Source organism: Dacryopinax primogenitus, assembly GCF_000292625.1.
Source record: "Dacryopinax primogenitus strain DJM-731 SS1 chromosome Unknown DACRYscaffold_17, whole genome shotgun sequence".
Classification (NCBI taxonomy): domain Eukaryota; kingdom Fungi; phylum Basidiomycota; class Dacrymycetes; order Dacrymycetales; family Dacrymycetaceae; genus Dacryopinax; species Dacryopinax primogenitus.
This window is the reverse complement of record NW_024467214.1, coordinates 1-24,067: the sequence shown is the minus strand read 5'-3', so window position 1 is coordinate 24,067 and position 24,067 is coordinate 1. Positions and strand designations below refer to the sequence as shown.

Below are 24,067 nucleotides of genomic sequence, written 5' to 3'. Positions count from 1 at the left end.
GTATGGCTTGTCCGACGTGTTTGACGGGGTGTAAAGGGGAATCCGGACAGCGTTCCTAATGGCTTCTCATCTCTGGTTCACCTACTTAACCCACATTCTTGGCCACCTACTTAACCCACATTCTTGGCCACTGGAAGGGACGAACTCCCCTCACTCTTACCTTACTCACCCACTAGTACCCCCTCTTGCTTTGCGCATCCTGGTGATGGCGCCCTCCTTCCCAAAGTTATCCTTCCATCCTATAGCATGGCTCAACTCACAGCCTACCTGGTACCTCCCCGCATTCTGCCGTGTGCTGGCCACATGCATGTGTGCTATCGCAATGACACTCCCATTCGTCAACGCGATCACCCACTTCCCCCATCTTATCCTCGTCTTCAAAGAGACAAACTACTTCCCCGACGTTGGACTCGGCGCTCAGATCGAGGCAACTGTCTTGACTAGTGCTGGGGCCATGTGGGGTCTAGGGTACGGCAACTCTATGCTTGCTTTTTCCCGCTTCCTCGCACGAAAGTACGGCGAGGATTGTGTTTCCAGTCGCGCTGTCATTGCCATCGGCGTCTGCCTCCATGCATTCACTGGTGCGTTATCTTTCTTGTCTTCTGGTACTATCTAATACCTCTACAGGTGCATACATGATCTCCAGGTTCCCACGTCTGATGCGCGCATCCACTACATCGATCTACCTTGGCGTCTGGGTCCTCCTCGTCAAGATCGGTACAGGCAAGATGTCCGTCGAATCCTTCACCGAGCCCGGTTTCTGCTTCGCTACCGCTGCCTTCCTCTCATTCCTCTGCGCCCTCCCCCTGCTACTCAATAACCGCTCCCCCCTCGCCCAAAACGTCATCGAGGCCTACGGCACGGTGCACAATCTCCTCAAGTCCGCGACCACGCAGATGCTTGATCGTACGGACTTTGAGAGCAAGCCTTCAGACCTCGACGACCTCGCTTCACAGCTCTTCAAGCAGTCCCAAGCACTTCCTGCCAATTTCCTGCAAGCGACCTTCGAGCTCCGCTGGGGCCGTCTCCCCGCCGATCCACTCAAAGATCTCATCGCCTCCGTCGAGCGCCTGCGTGCTCAGCTTTCTCTCGGTCTGCCAGCAATCAAGAACTCTTCCCTGGAGCACCTCGATGCCAGCCACCTCCTCTTCCTGGACACAGTTGAGACTGGTACTCAGGCGCTCGGGAAGGAGCTGGAGGCTGCACTTGCTCTCTGCATGGAGAGCGTTCGTGTGTCGTATGACCTGCCAGAGGACTCCGTGATCCCCATCCCCATGAGTGAGAAGATGCGCACAGGGGGCGCTCGTGTGCCCCTCCAACCCGAACACTGCCTCACCGTACGCACCGCCATCGACACTGCCTCGAAGAACCTTAGGACCGACATCCGCGCTGCTCTCAACAAGCTCCTTGCCGATCACGATGTTGCCGGGGTAGACGAGAGCGTCGAGGAGACCATGGAGCGTGTCTTCCATCGGGAGATGTTCGGTATCTGCTTGTTCCTTGCCTCCCTGCTCGAGGTTTCCCAGGAATGCTGGAAGGCACTTAAGCAGGCCGAGGACCTGCTCAAGGCGTACAATGCCGCCGGGAGGAAGAGGCTTCTGAAGCCGCATCTGAGCTGGGCGTGGCTCGGAATCAGCGAGAAGAGCGCGTCGCTCGAGAACGCATCTGCGGACCACCGCACCGATGGTGAGTACCTTGCCTTCTCATCTAACACAAGTTCCTAACGAGCCCTGCAGATAACACCGACAAGGAAAAGGTGGAATCCCAGGAAGAGATTGAGCGTGCCCAGGCGGAGCTCCTTGAGGGGGGTGCTCCACCCCCCTACGCCCCTACTGCCGCACCCTTCAGCGATGTTGTCGTCCGCCGCAAGCCCGGTTCCACGGAGGACGCCGTCCCTGCGCAGCGCTTTTCGATAGTCAACAAGATCTTCATGAGTATCTCACGCAAGACATTCAAGCCCCGTATGAAGCTGGCGGGCTTTATCCGTAGTATCAGGAATTCTCGGCATGTCAAGTACGCTATCCGTGCAGCCATCGGTGCTCTCATCCTCTCGATTCCCGCTGTGCTCCCCAAGAACAGCCCACTGAGGAAGAACTTCGAAAAAGGCAACCAGCAGTGGCAGGTCATCGGTTTCATCATGGGTTTGGATATGGACATTGGGTCCATTATTCGCAAGAACATGTTCCGTGTCGTGAGTTTCTGTAGTCTCCCTCCCATCTCATGCTGACGTTTCCCAGATGGGAACGCTTGTCGGTTGTGCGTACGCCTACTTGTGCTGGATCATATGCAGGCACAATGCCGCAGCCAAGGTTGCCATGGTCACTGCGTTCCAAATCCCCGCATCGTGGGTGTTTCTCCGCTCGAGCATTCCAAGCTGTGCCATCACTGCGTACGTGTTTATTCACAATACTGTTGTATGATTTTGACATTTTACCCAGCGTGGTCACCATCCCTACGATTGTCTTCGCCCCATGGAAGGAGGACTCCAACATCTGGACAATGGGCGCATCCAAGGCCTCTGCCCTCATTACTGGTTTGATGGCCGCGCTGATCGCCTCTCTCCTCATCTTCCCCCTTCAAGCCCGGACAGAGTTCATGACTCAGATAGCAAAGGCTATCGACGCTCTCAGTCTCGACTACGTCACCTTAAGCCGGCCGTTCTTGAAGACCAGCCATGTCAAGAAGGACTACAGGAATGTTGGTCTGGAAATTGAGGGCATGGTCAAGGAACGCTTGCGTATGGCTGATCGTCTTCTTGGCGACATGATGCTTGAGCTCAGCCTGCTCCCTGTTCGTGCACGTAATTGCATCCTTGTATTTCGACTGACAACCCCTGTAGAAGCCAACGCAGTTTTACGGTCGCGTCGAGGTCAACATTCGCCGTATTCTCGACCTCTTCCTCGGTTTACGGCATCTCAGAGAGAATATCCCGCATAAGAGAACCGTGCGAGAGGTGCTTGATTCGCGCATGCATCTCGTGTCCAGTCAGATCATGGTCATGTTTGCCCTCTCGCACTGCTTCCGCGCCCAGATGCCTCTGCCGCAATTCCTTCCATCATCACAGCACGCACTGGAGGAACTCATCGGCAGTCTGCGAGAGCACTGGCTCAATGCACACAAAGACCGCCTGGACGGGGAGACAGCCTCTGATCTTGGGTCGATGTTCTCCCTAGCCGAGTCGGAGGCGATGGCCGAAGTTGCCGAAGCGCTTGAGGACCTGACGCACCTGACTAGTTCCATCTTTGGTAGTCTCGACTGGTGGGACGGTAACTCGCCGACGACTGCCTTGCCTATGGCTAATGAAAAGAAAAAGCACTACTGGAACCATGTGTGGCGGGACATTACGCATCGCAAGGCCCTCGAGCGACCTATGTAGTTTACGACCTCACGACTTGGATGTATCAGTAATGCATTATTATTACAATGGACTAGACGTGTGATTTCCTTCAAACGTTTCAAATGCATAAGAGTTCGCTCATCGGCTTATCTGTTTCATCCTACTCTGTTTTACTTCCTCATACGGACACAGCCCAACGGATCGCTACAGTAATTCTCTACGCGCCCCTGTCGACCGACGACTGACCGTAGTTCAATTCGTGATTGATACCTGAATCAAATTTATGCCACTACATAGTTACATCAACAGAATACAGTTCATTGTACATCGCCCCGAAATCATTCAACAATCATCCTTCATTTCCTCATCCTTCTCAGGCATTTGCACAACCTCCCAGCCATCCTCATCTGCCGGCAGATCTTCGACCTCCATTTCCCTTTCTTCGCTGACCATTCGTTCGACCTCCCCTTCTTCTGCTTCCCCACTACCGTTACTTCCAGTCCCTTCATTCCCTTCGTTCACGTCTTGTGTCTCCTCCATTGGCTTCTCCTCTTCCACGCTAGAAGGGACGAACCTCTCTCCTAAACTCAGACCCAACCCAGTCACTGGCTGGTCTTCGCTCGTGGACCGCGCAGAGCCTTTGGCAGCGTGTATCACATCCAGTATTGCTGCCATCTCTGCCAGCTTGAGCTCTGGACTGCGAACTTTGACTCTCCCAGTTGTCACGCTACTCAGGGCGACCGGCTCGGCTAAGAGAAGCTTGTGCGACTCTGGGTTGTCTAGTTCGTCGACGCGTGTAGGACTCGGCCCCATCGGTGGGGATATCGGAGGTGGAGTCAGAGAGTGTTTTTGGCTGCCTGAGCCGGGACCGGATGGGGTGAGCTCGGGTGTGGGAAGGGATAATGTGAAAGCTTCTGGCAAGGAATGCTTGGAGTCGGAGGGAGAGGGAATAGTCGGCGAAAGAACGGCAGGCGAGCTGGAGGAAGACAAAGAGTTCGCCCGTTTTCGAGTCTGCGCAGCCATCGACATTGCCGAGGTGGCCACGCGTGGACCTCCACGCCTTGCTGGCATACGTGGTGACCCGCGAGGAGACGTGTTTGGGCTGCGTCTGGGGACAATGTCCAAAGGTGACAAAGGCGGGGAAGAATTCTTTCGTGGTGAACGCACAGGAAGTTCTCTACCACGTAGGAACGGGATGGGCGAGTAGAGAGGAGTAGACGCGAGCTGGAAGGGTGTAGAGGGAGTTGCTGCTGCTGTTGAACTCGACGCAACTGGCTGAGAGTCGTTTGTTAGTGGAGCATACACCTGGGGGTCGAACGAGCTAGCGACGGACAAAACGCGCTGTACAGCACGCAGATACTTGCCGACCAGATGGTGCTCGTGGAATGGATGTAATAAGAGTTCTGCTAACCGCTGGATGGTGAATGGAGGTCCCCTGTTTCTTGATAAGGGCATGATGAAGAGAAAGCGCATACACGTACTCGTCAAACTCTTCCAGCATCGAACGGAGTTTGTCTACCTCTTTCTGTAATGCCTCACCCTCCAGCAGCACGGGGAGCCGTACAGTAGTGTTCCTCGGACTGGGTGGTCCTCTGGGGGCGAACCCTCTGAAGACGAGGCCGAACGTTGTCTTGGGTATATCTGTCCGGTTTGCGGCGTTGGTCGGTTGGTCATAAACAAAACGATAGACATTGTGCACGAGACGACGGAATAGCATGGGCTGCAGCTCCTCTTCCCAAGAAGGGAGACCTTCAGGAGACGCAGAGTCAGCAAGCTTGGCAAGTATTGCGAGTTCATCCTCTGATAGCGTGGGCGGGGCGGCGGGTTTGGATGCTGGGGTGGCGACTTCGGACATCTGCGGGCCTACAGGCTTAGAAGGTTCTCTTGTGAGTGTGTCACTGCTGCTGTGAGCGAGGTCGCCGTTGATGGCTTTGGTTACTTGTTCGTCGATGTCTGCCATCTTGTTGCAAGACGGCGTTGGTGAACACGGAAAGAAGTGCGCGCACGACGACTTCGACGATGAAGGGGAGATTTCGGACGATGGAGTCACGTGCAGAGGACGGAGTCATTTGCACCACAAGTTCTCGTACTAATAATATTTCCATATTAAACAGGCTATGGCTCAACCTCAACAACCTCCAATCACACCACGCACAAGTGCTAGCAGATAATGACTGCAATTTCTGCTTCATGAGAATACACGACACAATGAGACTGAAGCAACGACTGGCTGAGTGATACTGAGAAGATGGAAAAATGAGGATCCTATATATGACAATGAGTGATATCGCTTCGTTCTCTTGGGCAACTTCCGTGCCTACTGTCAAGCTACGGACTGTCCTGATGCGCAGGCGGTGGCCGGATATACCCGTTCTCCAAATGCTCGTAGGGGGGAGGTCCCGGAGTAGGTGGCTCAACCCCGATTGTTGGGTGTTGCGCCAGTCCAGTGGTTTGTATCGTAGGAGATCCCGGGGTGAGAGTCGCAACCGATCCGAGAGAGTTTGCCGATGCAGTGGATGAGGTTCTCGAATGCCCTTCACCTCTGGATCGTCTCCTCCCGCTGTTCGAACGGGAGAACGACTGCATAGAGATGTCGCTCACGTGCGGTGTGGGGGGATTAGGTGACTGCGGCGACCCTTCATGCGACAAGGCAGACTCGTTGCTCTCTGCATCTGAATGTGACCCTGGACCGCTGGATTCCGCATCGACGTCGACGTCTGCCGGTGGCATCGCATCGGCGGTGTGGGTGCGCCATCCCCCCACGTCCGAGGTACTGGGCACGTCTGTCGGGGAAAGATAGGCATCTCGATCCTCCCGCTCATGGTCTGAGTCATCTCTAACTGGAGGAGGAGGTCGGCGGAGGGGTGAAATTCCCTGTGCAGGGGCAGACGAAGAAATGGACGTTCTGAGTGGGGAAGGCGCGACGGGAAGAGAGGAGATGGAGTGTGGTTTGGCTGTACGACGCGTACGATGTGTCCGCCGTGGGCGCGGCAGTTCAATGTGTGCCGATATCAGAGCGGGTGGGCTGGAGGGAGTCGCGCCACCCGACTCGAGTAGGATGCTGCCTCTCTCACTGCCATATGCCGGAGGAGGAGCAAGCGTGCCAACGCCAGGCGCGAGTCCCCACTTCTTCACGTTCGCTTCGATGTATACAAATCCAGCTTGCCCGAGGTTGACATGTACCGTACATGGCCCATCCGCACCAATAGTCGGGAACAGGTTGTGCCGTGTAAGACCAATAAATGCATCCTCCAACTTCTTCCCGTTACGGGTGAAGAAGACCGTGCCGGTGCGTGGGCGGAAACCAACACCCAGTGTGTCGCCTTCGAGCAGGTGTGGGCCATAGGAACTGGTGAGGAATGGATAATTGTAGGACTTGGAGCCATCCGAGTGATATGCAATCGAATGCTTTGCCCACCCCGGCATACGGAAGGAAGGGTAGGGCTTGGTTGCTAGCCCGACGGAGACAGACGTCGTTTCTGGCTTGTCGAACATCTTGACTTCCCAATAGTATACTTCATTGAGTTTTGGGAGGGGAAGGTTGGACTGAACGGAGGTGGCGGCATCGGTGGAAGAAAGGAAGGTGAGCTCGGTACGTGACTGAATGAGGACAGATGCGGAGAGATAGTCCGGTTCGAAACTCCATGCAGAGACGCCTTTTTCTTGGATGGACAGAAACTGGGAGAGAGTGATGTCTGTCGGTAGTGAATTGGGAGGATTATACTGTTGCCATTCTGCGGAAGATCAGTCTGCCGCCTTCACACGACAACATAGGGGCATACCTTTCGCTCTGCGGTAATCCCGTCTAACCTCCTCCGACACGGTGTCCAGCCACCGCTGCTCTACTCCCTCCAATCCACCCTCGCCTTCTATAATATCCTCGCGGCTGAGGTCTAGGGGACCGTCATGATCCCGTAGGATGATTCCGCGTCGCTTGCGTAGTAGGATGACGAAGATGAGGAAGATAAGGAGAAGGAATAGGAGGGTAGAGAGAACAATGAGAAGAGGGAGTAGGACGAGGAGTGCATCTGAACCCGGGGGTATCGGTGTGACAGGGGGAGACGTGGTGAGAGGGATGTCAGCAACGACGTCGGCTGCTCGCACGCCGCCAGCATCGGACATCTCGCCAGCCCGAAGGACGTCATAGTAGCTCTTGAGGAGTGCACGGACACCTGAGGGCTCGTCGACCTCTGTAACAGCGGCGGACTTGATTGCCTCAGCGAGCCAGTCCGTGAAGCGAGAACGAGGAGAGAGAGAACCACGGGCCCATTCGTCAAGTGACTCTCGTGACTGCGGTGTTATGCCTAGGGATATGAGAGCGTGTGATATGATTTGACGTTCTTCTGCTGGGAGAGTGTCGAGGAGGTGGGAACGCATGTATGTCGGTGACTGCCGTTGACGGCGAGAAGGGGTAAGGAGACGACGATGACGATGGAAAGGACGATGAGGAGAGATTGACCGGGTTAAGCGGTTGCGGTGATGAAGTTAGCTGACATCCCACAGAGAGACGGCAGTAATCACGGAGGCATATTGGGTAAGCAAGTTCAATTCTCCAGTTATATATCACATTAAAAATGCCAGTCTAGTAAACGAAATAATATCGTCAACTTCAGTGCAAAAGAAAAAGTTGCAAAGTTTACAACGCGATGCATGGGGAAAAGCAGAACAACGCGCAGTGCGGCTATTAAACATGGAATGGCTTGAGTTGTTGATGTACAACTTGAGTTTTTGGGTTTAAGGGGTGGTGAGAAAGGGGGAGATGCGTCCGAACATGTACGCGACGTGCAAGGGAAGGGGTCGAGAGAGGGGCGGCAGGGATAGGAAGAGTGAATGCCAGAAGAGCGATACAGATGCGAGACGGATGGGCGAATAAGACAGTGAAGTTCTAGCTGCGGTGCGCATCACCGCGCCGAACAATTTTTCCGAGCGCCTTGAGAGACAGCTTTTCGTACGATACCGGGAACGAAGCACAATCAGCAGAGACCGTATAGACACAGTCGGACAACAGCGCTGCCGACAATAAACGAATGGACGGATGGGCCGGCATCTTGTTTTGAGGATTGGGCGTTTACATGTAATTGTAACCACCGTGTTGCGCGTAGACAGGTTCGGCAGCAGGAAGGCCTAGGTTGCCGCCGGGCGCGCCATAGCCATGGTTCATAGAGTATCCGTTCGCTGGACCATACCCGCCAGCACCCTGGGGACCGCCAAGGAGGGAGCCGCTGGGGCTGGTTTGCAAGTGCGAACCGTACTGGTCCAGACCAGGAGCCGACAGCTGCTGGCCATGCAACAACTGCTGCTGCTGGCGCTGTGGCGGCAATCCAGGCTGGCCGAGGGGGTAGCCCATGGGCGAGGGCCCGTTATAGAGTTCACTCATGGATGCAGCGTGATGTAGACCCCGTTGGACGAGTCCGTGAGACTGCGGGGCCTGTTGTATCTGGGGGTTGAGCCCATTGGCCATTGCGAGATTGACCAGAGCCTGCTGCGCAGGATGATGATACCCGCCAAATTGGCCACCAAGGCCTTCCATCTGCTCGCGCTGCAGCTTGCTTTGGATTCTCTTGCCATATGGGGTATTACGAATGAGTGGCAAGATGGGGCGAATGCCCTCGACCAGCTGCATGCCCGTCAGGACACACGCCGTAAGCGGGTAATTACACACTTACCGAAAGACGTTGAGCAGGATCTGCATAATCGAGGGCGGTCTGCACGCAGTAGTTGCCGAAAGAGTCACGCAATAACTTCTCCAGCTTTGCACGGCTGAGGAACTCCTCGACAAGCAGCTTGCGCGTGGAGGGCTCCGCGACACGGATACACTACAACGCTCATGAGAAAGTATACAACACAATGAACAGTCCACTGACCTTCTCAATCACGTTGGAGCTAAACTTTTGCATCGAGAGTGGGATCACGTTACCAACGAATTGTCTGATGACAGCGTCGCTAAACCTATTATCATTCAGGTCCAAAATATATTGTACAACCTGTATGGTGCGTCAGGCACGATGGCGGGAACAAAAACAAAGAACTGACATAATTGCCATAGGGATCCTGGACGAGGGTAAGCGCGTTGTACGTGATCTCGTTGACGAGCTGCATGCGCTGCGCTTCCGAGGCATGGTCGATGCAGCGTTGGAGGACGCAGCAGCCGTGGCGGTGAGTGGCTACCTCGACACAGTGTGCAGCGACGGCATTATAAATAAACTGATTATCCTCAGGCGCGAGGCGGTTCAGACACTTTTGGATGACATGGTTGCCGTTAAGATCCTTAATTAGGGTCACGACATTCATGCTGAGGGCAATGATGATCGCATGAATCTGCAGGATGGATGAGCATGACACCTGAACACGTCAGAGTAAACACGCGCCTGGCGTGGGGTTGATAAATAATCAATCATTTTCTGCACAGCGCGAGTCCCGTGCATATTGAGCGAGATTCCGACAAGGTCAAGTGCAACAGATTCACAAATGAGGTTGCGTTGCTCATCGTTGGCAAATTCCAGAAGCTTCTGGCACAAGTAGTTACCAAACGGATCCGTCATGAGGTCCGCAAAGTGGCCGAAGGTTTCGCGGAAGATCATGTCACGGTGCTCGGGGATGCCCTCTTCGAGCTTCTTCTGCAAGTACCGGCAGCCGTGCTGATCCTTGCAGAGACTGGGGATCTCTCCAGCGAGGTCTTCGAGACGCGTGCCCGCGAAACGGTTCACTGTATGACTTGAGTACGGATACATGAATTGCCACTTGCCACACTCACGGTCAAGATCTCCACGCTTGTGCTTCGGTCCATGCAAGCCATTCATCTTGCCGTGATCCGCAGACATCGCCCGACCACCCAGGTTGTACCTAGTCCCGTACATATGCGGCTCGTTGTCAAAATCATATGGAGCAGACAACGGAGTCGACCCGTACGAGCTATTGCCATACCCTGAACCCAATGAGTTACTCTGGGTGATTGAGCCAAAGCTGAGAGTGCTGCCAGCATAAGGCGCGTTGTTGGGCAAACCGCCTCGGGCGTAGGCCGAAGGCATCTCAGCCGATACATACATCTGGTTCTGCGCCTGGAGAATCTGAATAGGGACATCGCCAACGCCCGGCGACACCGAGGGGCGCTGGACGGCCATGCCATTGTTACCAGGCAAGGGCGCCAGGGGTGTACCGGGAACCGAGCGGGAAGAAGACAGCGACTTTACACCATTCGCACCTTCTCTTGGTCCAGGAGGGGATGATCGGCGAGAGTCAACAGGGCTGAGCTGCTGGGGACCGTTTGGCGACAAAGACGGAATAGAAGCACGGCCGTCAGTTTTCATGTTAAGCTGGGGCTGGGTGACGGCGCGCCCACGATCCATGCGATTGACAGGAATATTGATCTCGGCGCGAGTAGGACCAGAGAACTGGGGCCATTCCGAGGTCTTTGAGCCGATTTCGCCGAAGTTACGCTGCGGCGCTTGTGACAAGGGAGCAAGGTCCAGGGCCGCAGAGGCCACAGACAGCCTTCCAGGGTAGGAGTCGCGCCTGACAAGAATAGGAAACTTGTCATCGCCGTCCGGGTACTGCGCCACGGAGGCTAGAGGTGTGTCAGAGTAACCCAGTGCCGAACAAATTGTACGCACCAAGCATCTCCTTATCCAGCTCATCATCCAGCAGGAACTTGTCGTTGAACACCGGTGACATGGGACCGTGAGTGTGCGGTGCCTTGGGCACTTCAGCCGACAGGTCACGCTGACCCTGAGCTGACGGGGTACGGTCCTGGATAGATAAGCTCGCCAGGGATAAGAAGTCGGGGTCGTCCTTGTTCTTTGAGCCACGACGGCTCCCAGGCATGGACTTCGCGCCAGGCATGGGCTGGCGGGTTAAGTCGCCTCCGGACGCCTCGTTGGAGAAGCCACTGGGCGTGTTGCCAATTCCAAGGCCAGCCTTGTACCCGAGAATGTCCTGACGGGAAGAGAGGCCGCTGGTGGTCCTCTGCCCGTTGGTCAGGATGACCGGGCTGACAAGCGCGTTGAAGGTCTGCATGCCTACATTGGTGTCAATGGTGCTCGCGTTTCGGGGTGGAGTCGTCGGAGCCGACAGCGCAACATGCTGATGGCCGTTAGGGTCGGGCGTGACACTGAGAAGCTTGCGCTCTTCTTCGAGCTGGAGCTCGTCCATCTTGCGCATCTGATCTTCGAACGCCTTGCGGGTGGTCTGGCGCTGACGCTCAAATTCAGCACGCCTCTGTTCGAGACGTTGCTGCATGACATTCAGCAACGATAGAGATAGATGTATGCGCATATACGCACCATATTGATGTCCGGCAGATTGGATGACTGACGGGCAGCCTGTGTGACATGTCAGCGGAAGCTAAGGACGAAGGAACGATGCGCACCGAGTCGGCCAAGTCAAGAAAGGCAGGTGCTGCCATCGTTCCACCCTGTTGGTTGAACAGTTCTGCGGCAGTCGCCGTATTCGCAATACCGGTTGCCATGTCTTGGTGTGAAACTGGGGTATGATTCTAGTAAAACAGTCTAAACTGGACGTACGACAGTAGAAAAGGCGCAAATAGTCAGCAATGGACGAATCCAAGCCATTGACGGTGCTCACCTTTCAAGTCTGTGCTGTGGACGATGTCCTTTTTCGCCGTGGTGGTACAAGTGCGGGGAGAGTGCCAAAAGCGATGCGGGACTAGGAAAAACGAGCGGCAAAAGACGAGATAAGAGATGGAGACAAGCCAGAAGGATCACCGTCGTCGTTACTCACCTCTACGGTCGACGTCGTTGCCTTGGTCGTCTGTGAGATTCCAATGTTGTGACAAGCAATGGTAGGAGGGAAAAGAGGAGGAGCGGTCCAGGGTGCTAAAATATGGACGGCGTCGTTGGGTCCGGTCAATGTCGGGACCAATTTATGGGTCCTGGACTTTTTCCCTCTTTGCTTCTTCCCGTCCAAAGAGATTCGACGGAAACGGGGCAGACCCTAAACTGCATTCTTACAGTAACAAGACCATAATAGAAAATTACAGAAGAAATGGTAGGTAGAGTTGAAAAGAAAAGAAAAGAAAAGGAGCTATTGGATTCACTTCAACGCCTCTTCACGTTCCATCGCAGACCGGTCAAGCTTGATGAGGATCGTTGTGCGAAATGGAAATCCCTCCTTCGGAACGGAATGCGCCGTCACCCGAGCGGGCTGAATTGTTAGGTCAGAACATGCGGCATGTGCACGCGTAGTGCGCGTATCCAACGCGACTCACGAAGCCCAGTCCGTCCAGGAGTGCCTCCACAATACCCGCCGTGAGAGCAGAACAACTCAGTTGGCTCATCTCCTTCGGAATAGAAATGTACCGTGTTATTGGAGGGTCGTTGTCGATGATCATATCTGTTCCACGTATGAACGAGGGCAAACACGAGTTCAGCGCACGTATGCTCACACTCATCATCATTCTCTACGCTCTTTTCAATCGCATCCGCCGTCTTGCCGAAGATTGCTTTCCACAGTTGGGTATGCACGACATATAAAACCGGAAGGAGTCGAGTTTCTCGTTTTGGATTCTTCGAGCCACCCTCAGACCGCCATACCATCAGTTCAAGCGCTCTCGTCCCTATCCGGTACCCAAACAGACCCAGCCTATCACGAGTGAGTGATCCCTTCACCACCCAGACGTAAGACATACCTTTTCTCTAAGTCCCCAATCCCATGTACGCGTTTCTGCGTATACTGTATCACTTCTGAAAACAGAAACGTGTACGCTGCCATCGAGACTTCAGCATTGCGCGTTTTGTTGAGTGGCCGGTCGTAGATGTTCTTCGATCCGCTGGCCTTAGGTATCGGCGTAATAGATTGTCGTCCACCAGAAGGAGGCGGAGTGCCGACAGATGGGATGTAATCAAGCGAGGACTGTGATGCAGTTGAGAAAACTGACAATCTCGCCTGGACGTTGTTGTACGACATCGTGGTTGTTGGGCAGACGTATACTGTTCGTTGGACCTGAAGTGACCCCTGCTTACGTAATACAATCCGTCATGTAATTCGCGTAGTTGCCACACCGAAATGTAATTTGATTAGGCTGTATGTGTCGAGCACTAATGCGTGTCGTACAGTGAGAGTAAACAAACGCGCGTAATGCATGGTGTGTTGGAAAGACCACTACTTCTCCTCTGCCTTCCTCATTTTAGAGCACTCGATCATGGGTTGTGCAAGACGTACGGGGAGATGGGATCATGTATTCATCGCAAGCACAACTTGCATTAATATGTAGCGCTCATCTTCTTACATACTCGTGGGAGGTGAAGTGAATCAAGATTTCTTGCCTGATAGCGTGTGGTATGAACTTTAACATCTTGCCTCTACGGACTTCAAATTCTGAAAATCGTCTGTGATGGAGCTACGAAAAGCGCGGGTTGCAAGAATTTGTTCACAGCAAGTAAATCTTCTAAACAGCCACCTGCTATACGCCGAACGTAGCAAGTGGACCACACTTGCTGCCGTAGTCCCGTGTCGATGGATGGGGAACCTATATTAACCGCATCTAGGAATCATGGTCATAAACGCCGGACGCGTGGAGCTAACTTACGTATTGGTTCGAGAGATATTGTATCGTAAACTTGTCACTGTGAACGTGTTATCATGAGGACATGAGCGAAGAAAAGAATCATAGAAAGCTACAGGGTATTAAGTGCGAGTAAACAAATGGAAAAAAAAGGAAATCGAAAATGAAGTCCATCCACTATTTCACCATTACGCGTCCTTCGCAGCACCCAGCGCACTGTGTACACTCTTGCGCAAATCCTCATCTGCTGCATCTGTCAACTCCAAGATTCGGCGGGAGAGCGTAGCAATCTCCCCAGTACCCTCGCCCTCGCCCTCCTCGGAGTATCCGCCAGCATCCGATCCAGGTGATCCAGAAGCGGGTGTTGGTGCTTGGGATACTGCAAGCTGCTGGATGTGCGGCATAATGAGCTTAGATGACTTGATGTTACGGAGAAGCGTCTCATCTGCAACACTGTCAGCGGTGTATTCTAAAATCCTCATAGACAAAGGCAGACCTCCGGATTCTAGAAGCTGTACAATAGTCCAGACGGCGATGTGCTGGAAAGTGGCGTCCGTGCTGGAGAGGAACCTGTACAAGTAGGCATGCAAGCCTCCGTCAGGTTTGTCCCAGACATCGTTGAATGCGCTGTAATCATCGGCAGTTGAACGTCCGTTCTCCGCTGCGTAGAACAGTTAGTGGAAGTTTGCTAACATGTCCGCGTGTGCTCACGTTTCGACGAGAGGTTTCCTAGCGCGGCCGCGCTGTTGCCCTGCACTTCGACGCTGCTGGAATTAGTCAGGGGAATGAGAACCTCACAGATTCCCATTTCCAGTAGCTGTGGTTTCAGTTCATCTAGTGAAAGATAAGGCTGTGAGGATGTTAATTGCAGTGCGCGTACCACTCAATGCCAAAACTGCAATGCAAGCGGTCATTTCGCTCTGTACCAGCAGAGGCGCGTCCAGCACGAGCTTCTTGATTTTGTCCACCGCACCTGCCTCAACGATCTTTCCTTTATTGTTCTCCGAGCTAGCTGCCAAGTTACGCAAGGTGCTGATAGCGTGACATTGAACTTCCTCATTTTCCTCATAAGAGAGCAGGTCAATTAGAGGGAGGAGGAAACCAGCTTCAATGATAGGCGATTCGTTGGCCGGATGGATGGAAACGTTACGAACACAGGCAGCAGCAGATAGGATAAGCGGAAGGAACGAAGAGTTGAGGAGTCGAAGGAGGGGGGGAAGGCCGTCAGCCTTGACGATCTCGAGTTGGTACTTCTCGTCGCTCGCCAAATTGCGCAGCGCCAACGCTGCTTGGCACTGGACCTTGAGACTTGGGCTATCCATGAGCGCGACAAGGCTCTGAACTAATTTCGGCTCGGTCTGAGCAAGCTTCTTGCGGTTATTCGCGTCGACCGCAATGTTGCTCAGAGCAGTGGTGCAATAATATTGCACGTCGGTATCAGGCGAGCTCAAAAGACCGACGAGAACAGGAATGGCACCGGCGTTAACGAGTTGCTGTCGGTTCTCATCTATGAAAGTATAAGTTGGAATCACCACAATACCTCGAAGACAACAACTTGCCTGAATGGGTCATGTTGAGCAAAGCACCAGTCGCATTCCGCTGTACACGCATATCCTTCGACCGTGCCAGCCGCGTCAAAGGAACCAGAGCGCCAGATTTGGCAATTTTCGTCTTGTTCTCGTCTTTGATACGTGTGAGAGGGGCGCGTGCTCAAACCGCCGGCAATACTCACCATGCGTCGCCAGATTTGTCACACAACCGACGGCATTGCACTGAACTTCGACGTTCGAGCTGAGCATCTGGCGGATGAGAGGCTCTAGACCACCGAGCTTAACTATCAGAAGTTTGTTCTCGACTGACGGAGATGAATGATGTAGCTGCGGAGGTAAAACGGAGCTGCACACCATTAACTGCTAGATTTCCCAACGCTGCGCTTGCTGCTCTCTGCACCTCTGTATCATGGCTTCCAAGAAGAAATAAGATAGGATCCAGGGTATCACGCCCAACGGGGCGGACATCCTTCTCGGTAATCTCGGCGAAGGCGAGAGCTGCACTTCGCTGAAGGTCGACGTTGTCTGAAAATGAAAGAATTGTGAGGGCTGCCAATGGGGACCCAGTGAAGAAGTTAGTTGTAGTTCGATCTGTAGTATGTTAGTGTCCGTTGAACAGAACTGGTACCATGACGCACTCTCAAGGTATTGCAATAGGTCCGCAACAGCTTCGCGCTCATTCTCCAGCAACAGGGGCTCATACCCCTGCGCTTTGGGGGAGCGTACTGAGATGAATTGTCAGCAATCAAACGGATATCTAGACGACTGCTCACGGCCACAGCATGTTTTACAGGCACTAGCGACGTTACCCATGGTCAGCAAGGACGACGAGGAGCGCGCAATGGACGTTGAGGAACCCTTCCAATCTGTCGTCGCGGCAAAGTTGAGAGCTGCGGAGCCTTTTGAACCACGTGCGACCCCGTCACGTGCATTGGAAAAGGCTCAGATCCGCCCCTTTGTCGACGGGTTTCTTCTGCGCTTGACTTAATCGGAAATTCTGGATTTCCTGGATAGAAACGATTGCATTTCAATATGTCACTTCTCGGCGCCTTTGATTTATATTGTGGCACCTTGTTCTGGGATCGGTACAGAAGGACTCCAGTGGAACGATTTTATAAGTGTTTCACCTGAGCCTGACCCTCTTCGATGGCTTCTCTGTGATCCGTGGACCCGAATTATTACTCTCGACTATAACTGCTTCAATAACAGGGTTATGGCACACTAGTGTTAAAGGGAATATGTGTATGTTTCAACCGGCTAGTCGTAACTTGACTTGTCGTGCCTGTTCATTCGGACAACCTCGAATGCTACTCTATATGCATTCTTTTTGGACCGGCACGCTCTTGACGTGCCCTCGCCGCCTATCCAGCATCTGGGATCCGGCAGAACTTGATCATCAAAATCGCCGATCCGGTTGCGACTCAGCCTGTTCTTCACAAGTTCCATATTGAAGTGCTCCTAGGACGCGATCTATTTACCTCACGTGAGGCCCCAGCTACAAAAAAGTGATAAGCACGTCTTATTTAAGGCGCGGGTCTGATATGGGGATTCCTCAGTCACGCGACTCATACTTCTGCTTTCCATCGTCTAGTCACAAACTTCTTTGTGCTGAGCGCTCACCCAAGACTTCATGGATCACCTCCTTGGGCTTGGTCATCGCCTTGAGGAAACCTGCTATCCTCCTGGATACAAGGTTGAATTAGCAGATCGAGAATTTTCTCAGCAAATCAAGATTATTGGAGACAATCGAACCCTACTCCATGATACTCTCAAGAGGATCCATTTCAGCACGGTCAAAAAGATGCTGAGACAAGACATCAGGACATTCTTGTGTAAGTGACAGGTGTAACCGTCTAACATCGTTGACGTGTTATTGGATCCAGATCGAGAGATCCTCGTTGCCGAAATGACGGATGTTTTGTTTCACATGTCGAAGAGGCACTTCGTTCTCAAGCAATGGCCCCACGAGATTCCACTCCCCTGGCATAGGGAGAGAATACGGAATGTCGCTGAGGCAGTAGCACTATTTTGGGGGATTTGGAAACGCGAAATAAGGATTGAAAAAGGTGAGCATTGAAAACATACGAGGATTTGACTAAGCCGAGGGCGAAATAGCGAGTCGAGAAGAACGCCGCGCCCATGCTGTTGCCTTGTTAGACAATGGTGAATACCATATCCATCGTGTCTCGCATCCGAAGACAAGGCCGATATTACCAACAGAGGGGGATGGGATGTTACACATCACAAATGTGTCCCCTCTTCCGCAAACAGTACAGGTACTCTCGCGAAGTGACCAAGCCGCCCCACCTGCGTTAGAAACAACTGTACCCTTCACCTGTACCGAGCAGACATCCAGCCAAATCAAAAAACGTAAACGCAGCAAATCCGAGGCTCAATCTGCCAAACTTGAACCTCGACTGGGATCACCCCCATCCACAGGACCTACAGCATCCCACGAAGTCATCGACCTCTGCAGCCCACCTCGAAAGCGCGAGCGCCGAGAACACGTGAAGCAGGAGCGAGAAGAGTCTCCCGAGGTGCAGTGGTTACCAGAAGCACCGAGTTCGTGAGTGCTGTCTGCCACCGATCGCCCATGGAGATATATGAATTCGCAGGTCTATTGACCGGCAGTGGCGTTCTCCTATGGTACCACCAGAAGCGAGGTCAGGGGAGGGCAAGCATGGCTGCCGTGCGAGGTGAGATAAGGTGATGATCCCCTTAGCTGTCAGATGACTAAGAGAAGAACAGCACACCTTGTCCAGAGCAGATACCGCGCCCTCGGGTCGTTAAGGCTAGGCATACACCAGCTAGGTGCGTCTTTCAGAAGTATAGTCGAAATATGAGTGTGTTGACACCAGGGCAGCAGAGCCGCTCAGATGGATTTCATGCAGGTCCTTGGCCAGATGCGCGCTTTCCTAAGGCAAGTGGGGAAAACAAAACAAGACGGCTACATAGCTGCCCCCACCGATTGAACACCAAAATTAGCCGCGCGTATAATCAGACGTATATCTCTTAGTTCTCGATACATTTCCATTACTGTCATTGTTGTCGCTCACACATCTAGCATACAGGTCAACTATCGTATATGTCAGCTCCCGCATCAACCTTTAAATTACACGCTTTGCTCGTGTTCTTCATTTCTCTTGCAGCGCCCCCCCTTCTATGGGCCCAACAAGATACTTGAGCACGTCGCTTAAGCTGATGATACCTACTAGCCTGCCGCGTCTGCTCTCCTCTACTTCCTCTCCTTCAACCACTACAAGTCTGTGTACGCGCCTCTGCCGGAGGAGGAACATGAGCGCTCCGAGCGAGTCGCGGCCCGTGCATGTAATCACACCGGGAAAGTCAGCGCTCCGGTGTGAGAGGGCCTCGGAGATCGTCAGATCCAAATGTTGATACGCGCCGTTTCTCACCAGCGTCTATTTACAAGTTAGTTGTCTGGTGCCTGGTGCCTGAGAGTCAAAAAGGAAAAACGCACGATAACGTCTACTGTCTCATACAGATTGATGACTTTGCCGTTTGAGTCTACGATCGGTACAGCGCTGATACCTCGGGCAGAGAACATATGTACTACATCGAACACGGTTGTGTCCATTGTTGCAGTTGCAAGGGGCCAATGTGGGTCGTCCAGTTTCACCCCAGGTTGAACGTACGCTCCAATACCGAGGGTGCGGAGAGACATGTGCAGGTGTGAGGTATCTCGGCACTTTGAAGCATCAGTAGTAGCACAATTCCATTTCAAAGGGCACGGTAACTCACGTTAGCGGCAATGAACTTCAATACCCTATACTGCGTCAACACGCTCAACACTAGAGGGTCGCTCGTCTGCGAATCCTTATCGATCAGCGGTAAGCGATGCGCATGCGTCTGAAGCATCATCCTGCACGCCTCATACAGACTCTCCAAGGGATGAACAGATATGAGCGGAGGAGGGGGAACGTTGATGGCTCGCTCGATATCGCGGATGGCTTCTAGACGAAAGTGCTCGACGTCGCTGACGGCGCTGTCCATGGACGTGGCGGTGGCGTAATAGTATTGGATGAGGTGGATGATGTCGAGCACTGTAAAGAGCCCGGCGAATTGGTTTTTTTCCGAGTTCCACAATGGCGCTGAGACGTTTCCTGTGAGTGGAAAGCATTGAGTACATGTGCGTAGTGACCACAGAAAAGGGCCGAGGGACTGGGGACGTACCATTCTGCAGCAATGCTTGCAGCGCCTTCTTCACTTCAAGCTGCGTATCTATAACGATCTGTTTGAACGATACCGGGAATACATCGTAGGGCGTGTAGGATTTCATGAACTTGCGCACGGCAAGGAGTGCAGCTGCGTGCGTTTCGGGTGTCTGGGGTTGAGGAAGGTGGGAGGCAGCCCGAGCACGGCGAGCTTGAGATGGTTTGCGTCGGACAGGGGAGTGGGGTTCCATGCTGAGAGGAGAGACGGAAAGGAATGAGGAAAGTGAGAAGAGAAGCTAAGGGAAGGGACGGCGATTCGCTGCGGATGGACGGTGAGCGCGATGAGCAAAGGGTAAAAGGACGATGAGCGGACACCCTGAGACGATGAGCACGCTGATGACGGATGATATGGAGATGACGGAGGCATTCACACCATGGGCGCTTCCCCAGGGGCGGGGAAGTCAAAGAAAAAGGTGCATTCGTCCACCCAACGGCGAAGGCGTTGATTCGACCAGCGAGCGCATCTGTTCCGTCAACTAGCTCTACACATTTGATATCTGATTGTCGAATTATGAGCGTTGAGCTGGGAACAATACCGCTGTTGGTTGACGACACCACTGCTTGTCAAGTGCCCACCACCTCCTGCCGCGCCCAGGCAGATCTTGAGAGGGCGACGTACCGTCTCATACCCTGTCGGTCTCCCCGCATCAAATCATCACCGTACTCCACCCCACTGACGCCGGCAACGACCCCCACGCGCCCTGTGACAACTACTAAGCGCGGACGGCGGACTATCGAGTACGACGAATTGTCAGCCGGAGAGGCGACTCCGTCTCCCACAAAACGACGAGGGTCCAACGGTAAACGAGAGAAATCTGCCTGTCTGCCTTCCCCAACTAATACTCCCTACAAATCCAAGAGAACTGTTGATGCCGGTGTATTCGACGTAAAAGTAGCTTGGGCGACTTTGGTCAAGCGAGAGAGTGACATCCTCACCCCACACCTGCTCAGGTCGCATAATTGGGTCGACCACATCTTGCCTCGCAAGGTGCCCCTTCCAAAGTCGGATCCTATCACACCGAGCGTGTCTAGTGCACCGAACGTGGCAGAGAAATTAGACGGAATCGATCACCTGCGCTCCGAAATTTCCTGTGACAATCCCTCACTCGTGATCTGCTTTGTGCCGTCAAATGCTGGCGGAGACATTAAAGAATGGCGCCGCCGTCTCCTTGCTATAAAACCCACTTTGATTCAAGGTGCCTCTCATCCCTTTCATGATGTACAGGTTCACTTCTAACATGTCGCAGAGAAAGTCGCGGACGACCCCTTTCGCCTGCTCCTAGCTGTCATCCTCCTGAACAAGACAAGCTGGAAACAAGCAACGCCCGTTTTCTGGCGTATCCTGGATAGATGGCTGGACGCCGCTTCCCTGTCACATGGTTCGCTGTTTCCTAAATACTCATTTGAGTCCTTGGCAGGCTTACGAGGCACTCCTGCAGTTCCTGAGGTAGAGCTGGTAGAAGTCCTCCGTCCCCTCGGCTTGCAGAACACTCGCGCCTGTCGCATCCTCACCTTCTCCAAGCAATATGGCTCCGCCCCACCCTCGACTCAGCTGTATCCTCTCAGAGTAGACAAGACGTACCCGCTAACTGCAGTGGCAAATTATGCGGGTGTAGGAAGGTATGCAGCGGACTCCTGGCGGATTTATTCCCCTACGCTTGAGGGTGGGGGAGCACCAAGAGGGGCTAAGGAGACATTGGAGGGATTCTTTGAGCCTGAAAATAGCGAACAAGAATGGAAGAAGGTGAGACCATTGGATAAAGAGCTAAGATGGTACCTGGTACGTACGCTATTCTTTCCCAGAAGAGAAACTGCGTCGTCTAATAATGTGCTGCATAATATTAATGTCTAGATCTGGCGCTGGGCTGTCGAGGGCTATAAGTGGACGCCTGAATATGGAAGGGGAGAACGTATCGACGAAGCGTACATAAGCCGCCTCCTACCCGACTATCAAATGCGAATGAGGATATTAATTCAACGACGAAACACTCCAACGAACGGGCGCTTAATCGAGCTAAGCGAAAGAAATTAAAAATATATAAACGTGTTGTGCGCCACTACTCCATGCACCCCTGTTTTCGCCCCTTTTGTGCGTTGTGAGGCCACTGCGCCAACACCCCGATCAATGCCATAGAAGATACCTCTCACTCTCTTCAAATACCTTTCTCTCTCTCGACGTACATGCGCCTGGCACTGTCGACCTATTTATCTTTGTGCATCTCTCATACCCAGCATATCGCATAGAACGACCATTCGCACCATTCACTCATTGCAACTTTAATTCACCAGCATGCGCATTTCATCATCCACCTTATTATTCCTATCTCTACTCACCGACCCCGTCCTCTCTATAACACTCATCTCGCCTTCACTACACGACCTTGCTCGTTCAGTGGCCCATGGTGCCCACATCGCTCTTCAGCACTCCAACACCCTCATCTCGTCTACCGCCCACCTGCTGGGACATCACGAATCTGCCGCCGGTCTAGCACCCGGACAGAGAGGGAAGAGAGTGAAGCGAGCAGCGCAGAGCTGTGTTGTTAGAGGGGGGCAGGTGCCATTGGGAGCTGGGGAAGGAGGGAACGCAACAACTACCGCACCTACTGGGTTGTCTCCTGGATCGCCTGCTTCTGGGTCGTCTTCTGAATCGCCTGCCTCTGGGTCAGCAAGTATATCGCACTCCTCAGCAGGAACTACGACGCCAAATGGGCCTTCTTCAGTCTCCTCCGCAGGGCCTACAACGTCAAATAAGCCTTCTTCAGTCTCCTCCGCAGCACCTGCAGAATCCAGTGCTGCTGCTTCATCTGACCCGGCAGGATGGAATCTTGTTCAGACCTATGTGTGCTCTCTTCTCTCTGCTTCTGCAGGTCGTTACTGACAGTTGCTCTCACAGGCGGGTACATCCTTCTTCGACGGTTGGGACTTCTGGACCGATTCAGATCCTACCCATGGAACTGTCACTTACGTCTCCCAGTCCGCTGCTGACTCGCTCGGCCTAGTCAGCACCTCCGACACAAGCGCCATCATGCGCGTTTCCACTGCTCAGCCCCTACCCTCTGGTTACACCAGCCGTCCGAGCATTCGCATCACAACTCAACGATCCTTTACTGGTGGCCTTCTCATAGGCGACATCGCGCATATGCCAACAGGATGTGGCACCTGGCCAGCATTTTGGTCCAACGGCCCGAACTGGCCTGCAGGAGGGGAGATAGACATCATTGAAGGCGTTTCAGATGCCACGCACAACACTGCTTCCATACACACTAATCCCGGCTGCACGATTCCCACCAATTATGGCGCTAGCGGTGTGCCTGCACTGGCTGGAAGTGAGGGATACAACTGCGCGGCCGAGGAAACGAATGATTCGGGATGCGGATTGACAGACAACACACCGAACAACTTTGGAGAACCATTCAACAATGTGGGAGGCGGTGTGTTTGCGAGTGCGTGTGTTCATTGGCCACTTTCATAGGATACTTGACTGACCGCCCCCTTTGTTGCTTCATTGTTTCAGTGAAATGGGACTCTACTGGCATTGCTGTTTACTTCTGGTCCCGTCCCAATGTACCGCAGGACATCACTTCTTCCCTTCCGAATCCGGCCTCTTGGCCAGAACCGATCGGTGCCTGGCCTGCCAGCCAATGCAATCCATACCAGTTTTTCTCCCAGAACGTGGCCATTTTTGATACGGTGCGTCCTCTTCGTGCACTCACATGGGACCTGAGCTGGCCGGATGCCAGGCTGGTCCTATTTCCCGATGTGCATGTCGCTATGTAATAGCTACTGATACCAGCGTACTAGACACTTTGTGGCGACTGGGCTGGGAACGCTTGGACCACGGCCGCATACGGTGCGTCTCAGTCGTGTGCCCAATCAACAGGTTATAGCACTTGCGCAGCCTTCGTTGCAGCCCAGGGTGCATCCTTTTCCGAGGCTTGTAAGTAGCTGTCTGGAGCAGAACGCAGATACTGATAAATCGAGCAGATTGGGAGGTACATAGCGTGAAATTGTACCAACAAGAGGGAATGGGGTCATAACCATGAATGTGCGGACATAGGGCAGATTAAGTTGTATAACTCTCTCAAAAAGATTGCTGTGGCCGAGGCTTCGTTCAAGAAGATCGCAGACCCATGCTATAGAAGTGAGACTATGTGTACACTGTCCTGTGCCGCAGACAGTGAGGGTTATAATGCATAAACCCCTTCCCTAACCGTGTTACAAACCGTACTCTCTGGTAGTGTCAAAGCATCTATATGGACTTTCTACATGGCATATGTGTGTATGTACAGCAAAAGAGACCTTTTCACTCAATAGGGTTAGGGTTAGGGTTAGGGTTAGGGTTAGGGTTAGGGTTAGGGTTAGGGTTAGGGTTAGGGTTAGGGTTAGGGTTAGGGTTAGGGTTAGGGTTAGGGTTAGGGTTAGGGTTAGG

General features: G+C 53.2%; 10 protein-coding genes across 10 annotated transcripts; 4 read left to right on the top strand and 6 right to left on the bottom strand.

The window, feature by feature from the left end:
• Nucleotides 1-322: 322 nt before the first annotated feature.
• On the top strand, nucleotides 323-3,376 carry DACRYDRAFT_110197 (uncharacterized protein; the record flags this gene model as incomplete). Its single annotated transcript, XM_040769023.1, has 6 exons — nucleotides 323-581; nucleotides 628-1,686; nucleotides 1,737-2,191; nucleotides 2,238-2,389; nucleotides 2,439-2,790; nucleotides 2,840-3,376. 6 exons carry the CDS (start codon nucleotides 323-325, stop codon nucleotides 3,374-3,376), a joined length of 2,814 nt encoding a protein of 937 aa, XP_040625758.1.
• A 260-nt stretch (nucleotides 3,377-3,636) lies between these two features.
• Nucleotides 3,637-5,297, bottom strand: DACRYDRAFT_118180 (uncharacterized protein; the record flags this gene model as incomplete). Its single annotated transcript, XM_040770539.1, has 2 exons — nucleotides 3,637-4,772; nucleotides 4,819-5,297. The coding sequence occupies 2 exons, from the start codon at nucleotides 5,295-5,297 to the stop codon at nucleotides 3,680-3,682; spliced, it is 1,572 nt and encodes a 523-aa protein (XP_040625757.1). The 3' UTR covers nucleotides 3,637-3,679.
• A 132-nt stretch (nucleotides 5,298-5,429) lies between these two features.
• Nucleotides 5,430-7,796, bottom strand: DACRYDRAFT_82616 (SPRY-domain-containing protein). The gene is made up of 2 exons (XM_040776579.1): nucleotides 7,120-7,796; nucleotides 5,430-7,071 (listed from the first exon to the last, which is right to left on the bottom strand). Exons 1-2 carry the CDS (start codon nucleotides 7,712-7,714, stop codon nucleotides 5,666-5,668), a joined length of 2,001 nt encoding a protein of 666 aa, XP_040625756.1. The 5' UTR covers nucleotides 7,715-7,796; the 3' UTR covers nucleotides 5,430-5,665.
• Nucleotides 7,797-8,405: 609 nt separating this feature from the next.
• On the bottom strand, nucleotides 8,406-10,158 carry DACRYDRAFT_56502 (ARM repeat-containing protein; the record flags this gene model as incomplete). The annotated part of the gene is made up of 6 exons (XM_040775378.1): nucleotides 8,406-8,954; nucleotides 9,004-9,153; nucleotides 9,202-9,321; nucleotides 9,371-9,679; nucleotides 9,700-10,043; nucleotides 10,086-10,158. The coding sequence occupies 6 exons, from the start codon at nucleotides 10,156-10,158 to the stop codon at nucleotides 8,406-8,408; spliced, it is 1,545 nt and encodes a 514-aa protein (XP_040625755.1).
• A 2,134-nt stretch (nucleotides 10,159-12,292) lies between these two features.
• On the bottom strand, nucleotides 12,293-13,258 carry DACRYDRAFT_82610 (transporter particle subunit trs31; the record flags this gene model as incomplete). The annotated part of the gene is made up of 4 exons (XM_040776578.1): nucleotides 12,293-12,496; nucleotides 12,561-12,685; nucleotides 12,738-12,934; nucleotides 12,981-13,258. The coding sequence occupies 4 exons, from the start codon at nucleotides 13,256-13,258 to the stop codon at nucleotides 12,386-12,388; spliced, it is 711 nt and encodes a 236-aa protein (XP_040625754.1). The 3' UTR covers nucleotides 12,293-12,385.
• A 646-nt stretch (nucleotides 13,259-13,904) lies between these two features.
• DACRYDRAFT_96207 (vacuolar protein 8) lies at nucleotides 13,905-16,230 on the bottom strand. Its single transcript, XM_040777353.1, has 9 exons — nucleotides 16,180-16,230; nucleotides 16,045-16,131; nucleotides 15,761-15,997; nucleotides 15,589-15,711; nucleotides 15,416-15,538; nucleotides 14,737-15,363; nucleotides 14,568-14,690; nucleotides 14,353-14,517; nucleotides 13,905-14,301 (listed from the first exon to the last, which is right to left on the bottom strand). Exons 1-9 carry the CDS (start codon nucleotides 16,217-16,219, stop codon nucleotides 14,045-14,047), a joined length of 1,782 nt encoding a protein of 593 aa, XP_040625753.1. The 5' UTR covers nucleotides 16,220-16,230; the 3' UTR covers nucleotides 13,905-14,044.
• Nucleotides 16,231-17,036: 806 nt separating this feature from the next.
• DACRYDRAFT_17587 (uncharacterized protein) lies at nucleotides 17,037-18,106 on the top strand (the record flags this gene model as incomplete). Its single annotated transcript, XM_040771293.1, has 4 exons — nucleotides 17,037-17,238; nucleotides 17,290-17,472; nucleotides 17,564-17,972; nucleotides 18,022-18,106. 4 exons carry the CDS (start codon nucleotides 17,037-17,039, stop codon nucleotides 18,104-18,106), a joined length of 879 nt encoding a protein of 292 aa, XP_040625752.1.
• Nucleotides 18,087-19,905, bottom strand: DACRYDRAFT_82605 (CBS-domain-containing protein). Its single transcript, XM_040776577.1, has 6 exons — nucleotides 19,598-19,905; nucleotides 19,166-19,527; nucleotides 18,885-19,112; nucleotides 18,270-18,825; nucleotides 18,155-18,217; nucleotides 18,087-18,102 (listed from the first exon to the last, which is right to left on the bottom strand). Exons 1-4 carry the CDS (start codon nucleotides 19,827-19,829, stop codon nucleotides 18,541-18,543), a joined length of 1,107 nt encoding a protein of 368 aa, XP_040625751.1. The 5' UTR covers nucleotides 19,830-19,905; the 3' UTR covers nucleotides 18,087-18,102; nucleotides 18,155-18,217; nucleotides 18,270-18,540.
• Nucleotides 19,906-20,149: 244 nt separating this feature from the next.
• On the top strand, nucleotides 20,150-21,670 carry DACRYDRAFT_118174 (DNA glycosylase; the record flags this gene model as incomplete). Its single annotated transcript, XM_040770538.1, has 4 exons — nucleotides 20,150-20,834; nucleotides 20,886-21,017; nucleotides 21,078-21,418; nucleotides 21,491-21,670. 4 exons carry the CDS (start codon nucleotides 20,150-20,152, stop codon nucleotides 21,668-21,670), a joined length of 1,338 nt encoding a protein of 445 aa, XP_040625750.1.
• Nucleotides 21,671-21,890: 220 nt separating this feature from the next.
• Nucleotides 21,891-23,698, top strand: DACRYDRAFT_23984 (uncharacterized protein). Its single transcript, XM_040773497.1, has 5 exons — nucleotides 21,891-22,477; nucleotides 22,532-23,081; nucleotides 23,153-23,328; nucleotides 23,440-23,575; nucleotides 23,623-23,698. Exons 1-5 carry the CDS (start codon nucleotides 21,929-21,931, stop codon nucleotides 23,673-23,675), a joined length of 1,464 nt encoding a protein of 487 aa, XP_040625749.1. The 5' UTR covers nucleotides 21,891-21,928; the 3' UTR covers nucleotides 23,676-23,698.
• Nucleotides 23,699-24,067: the final 369 nt, after the last annotated feature.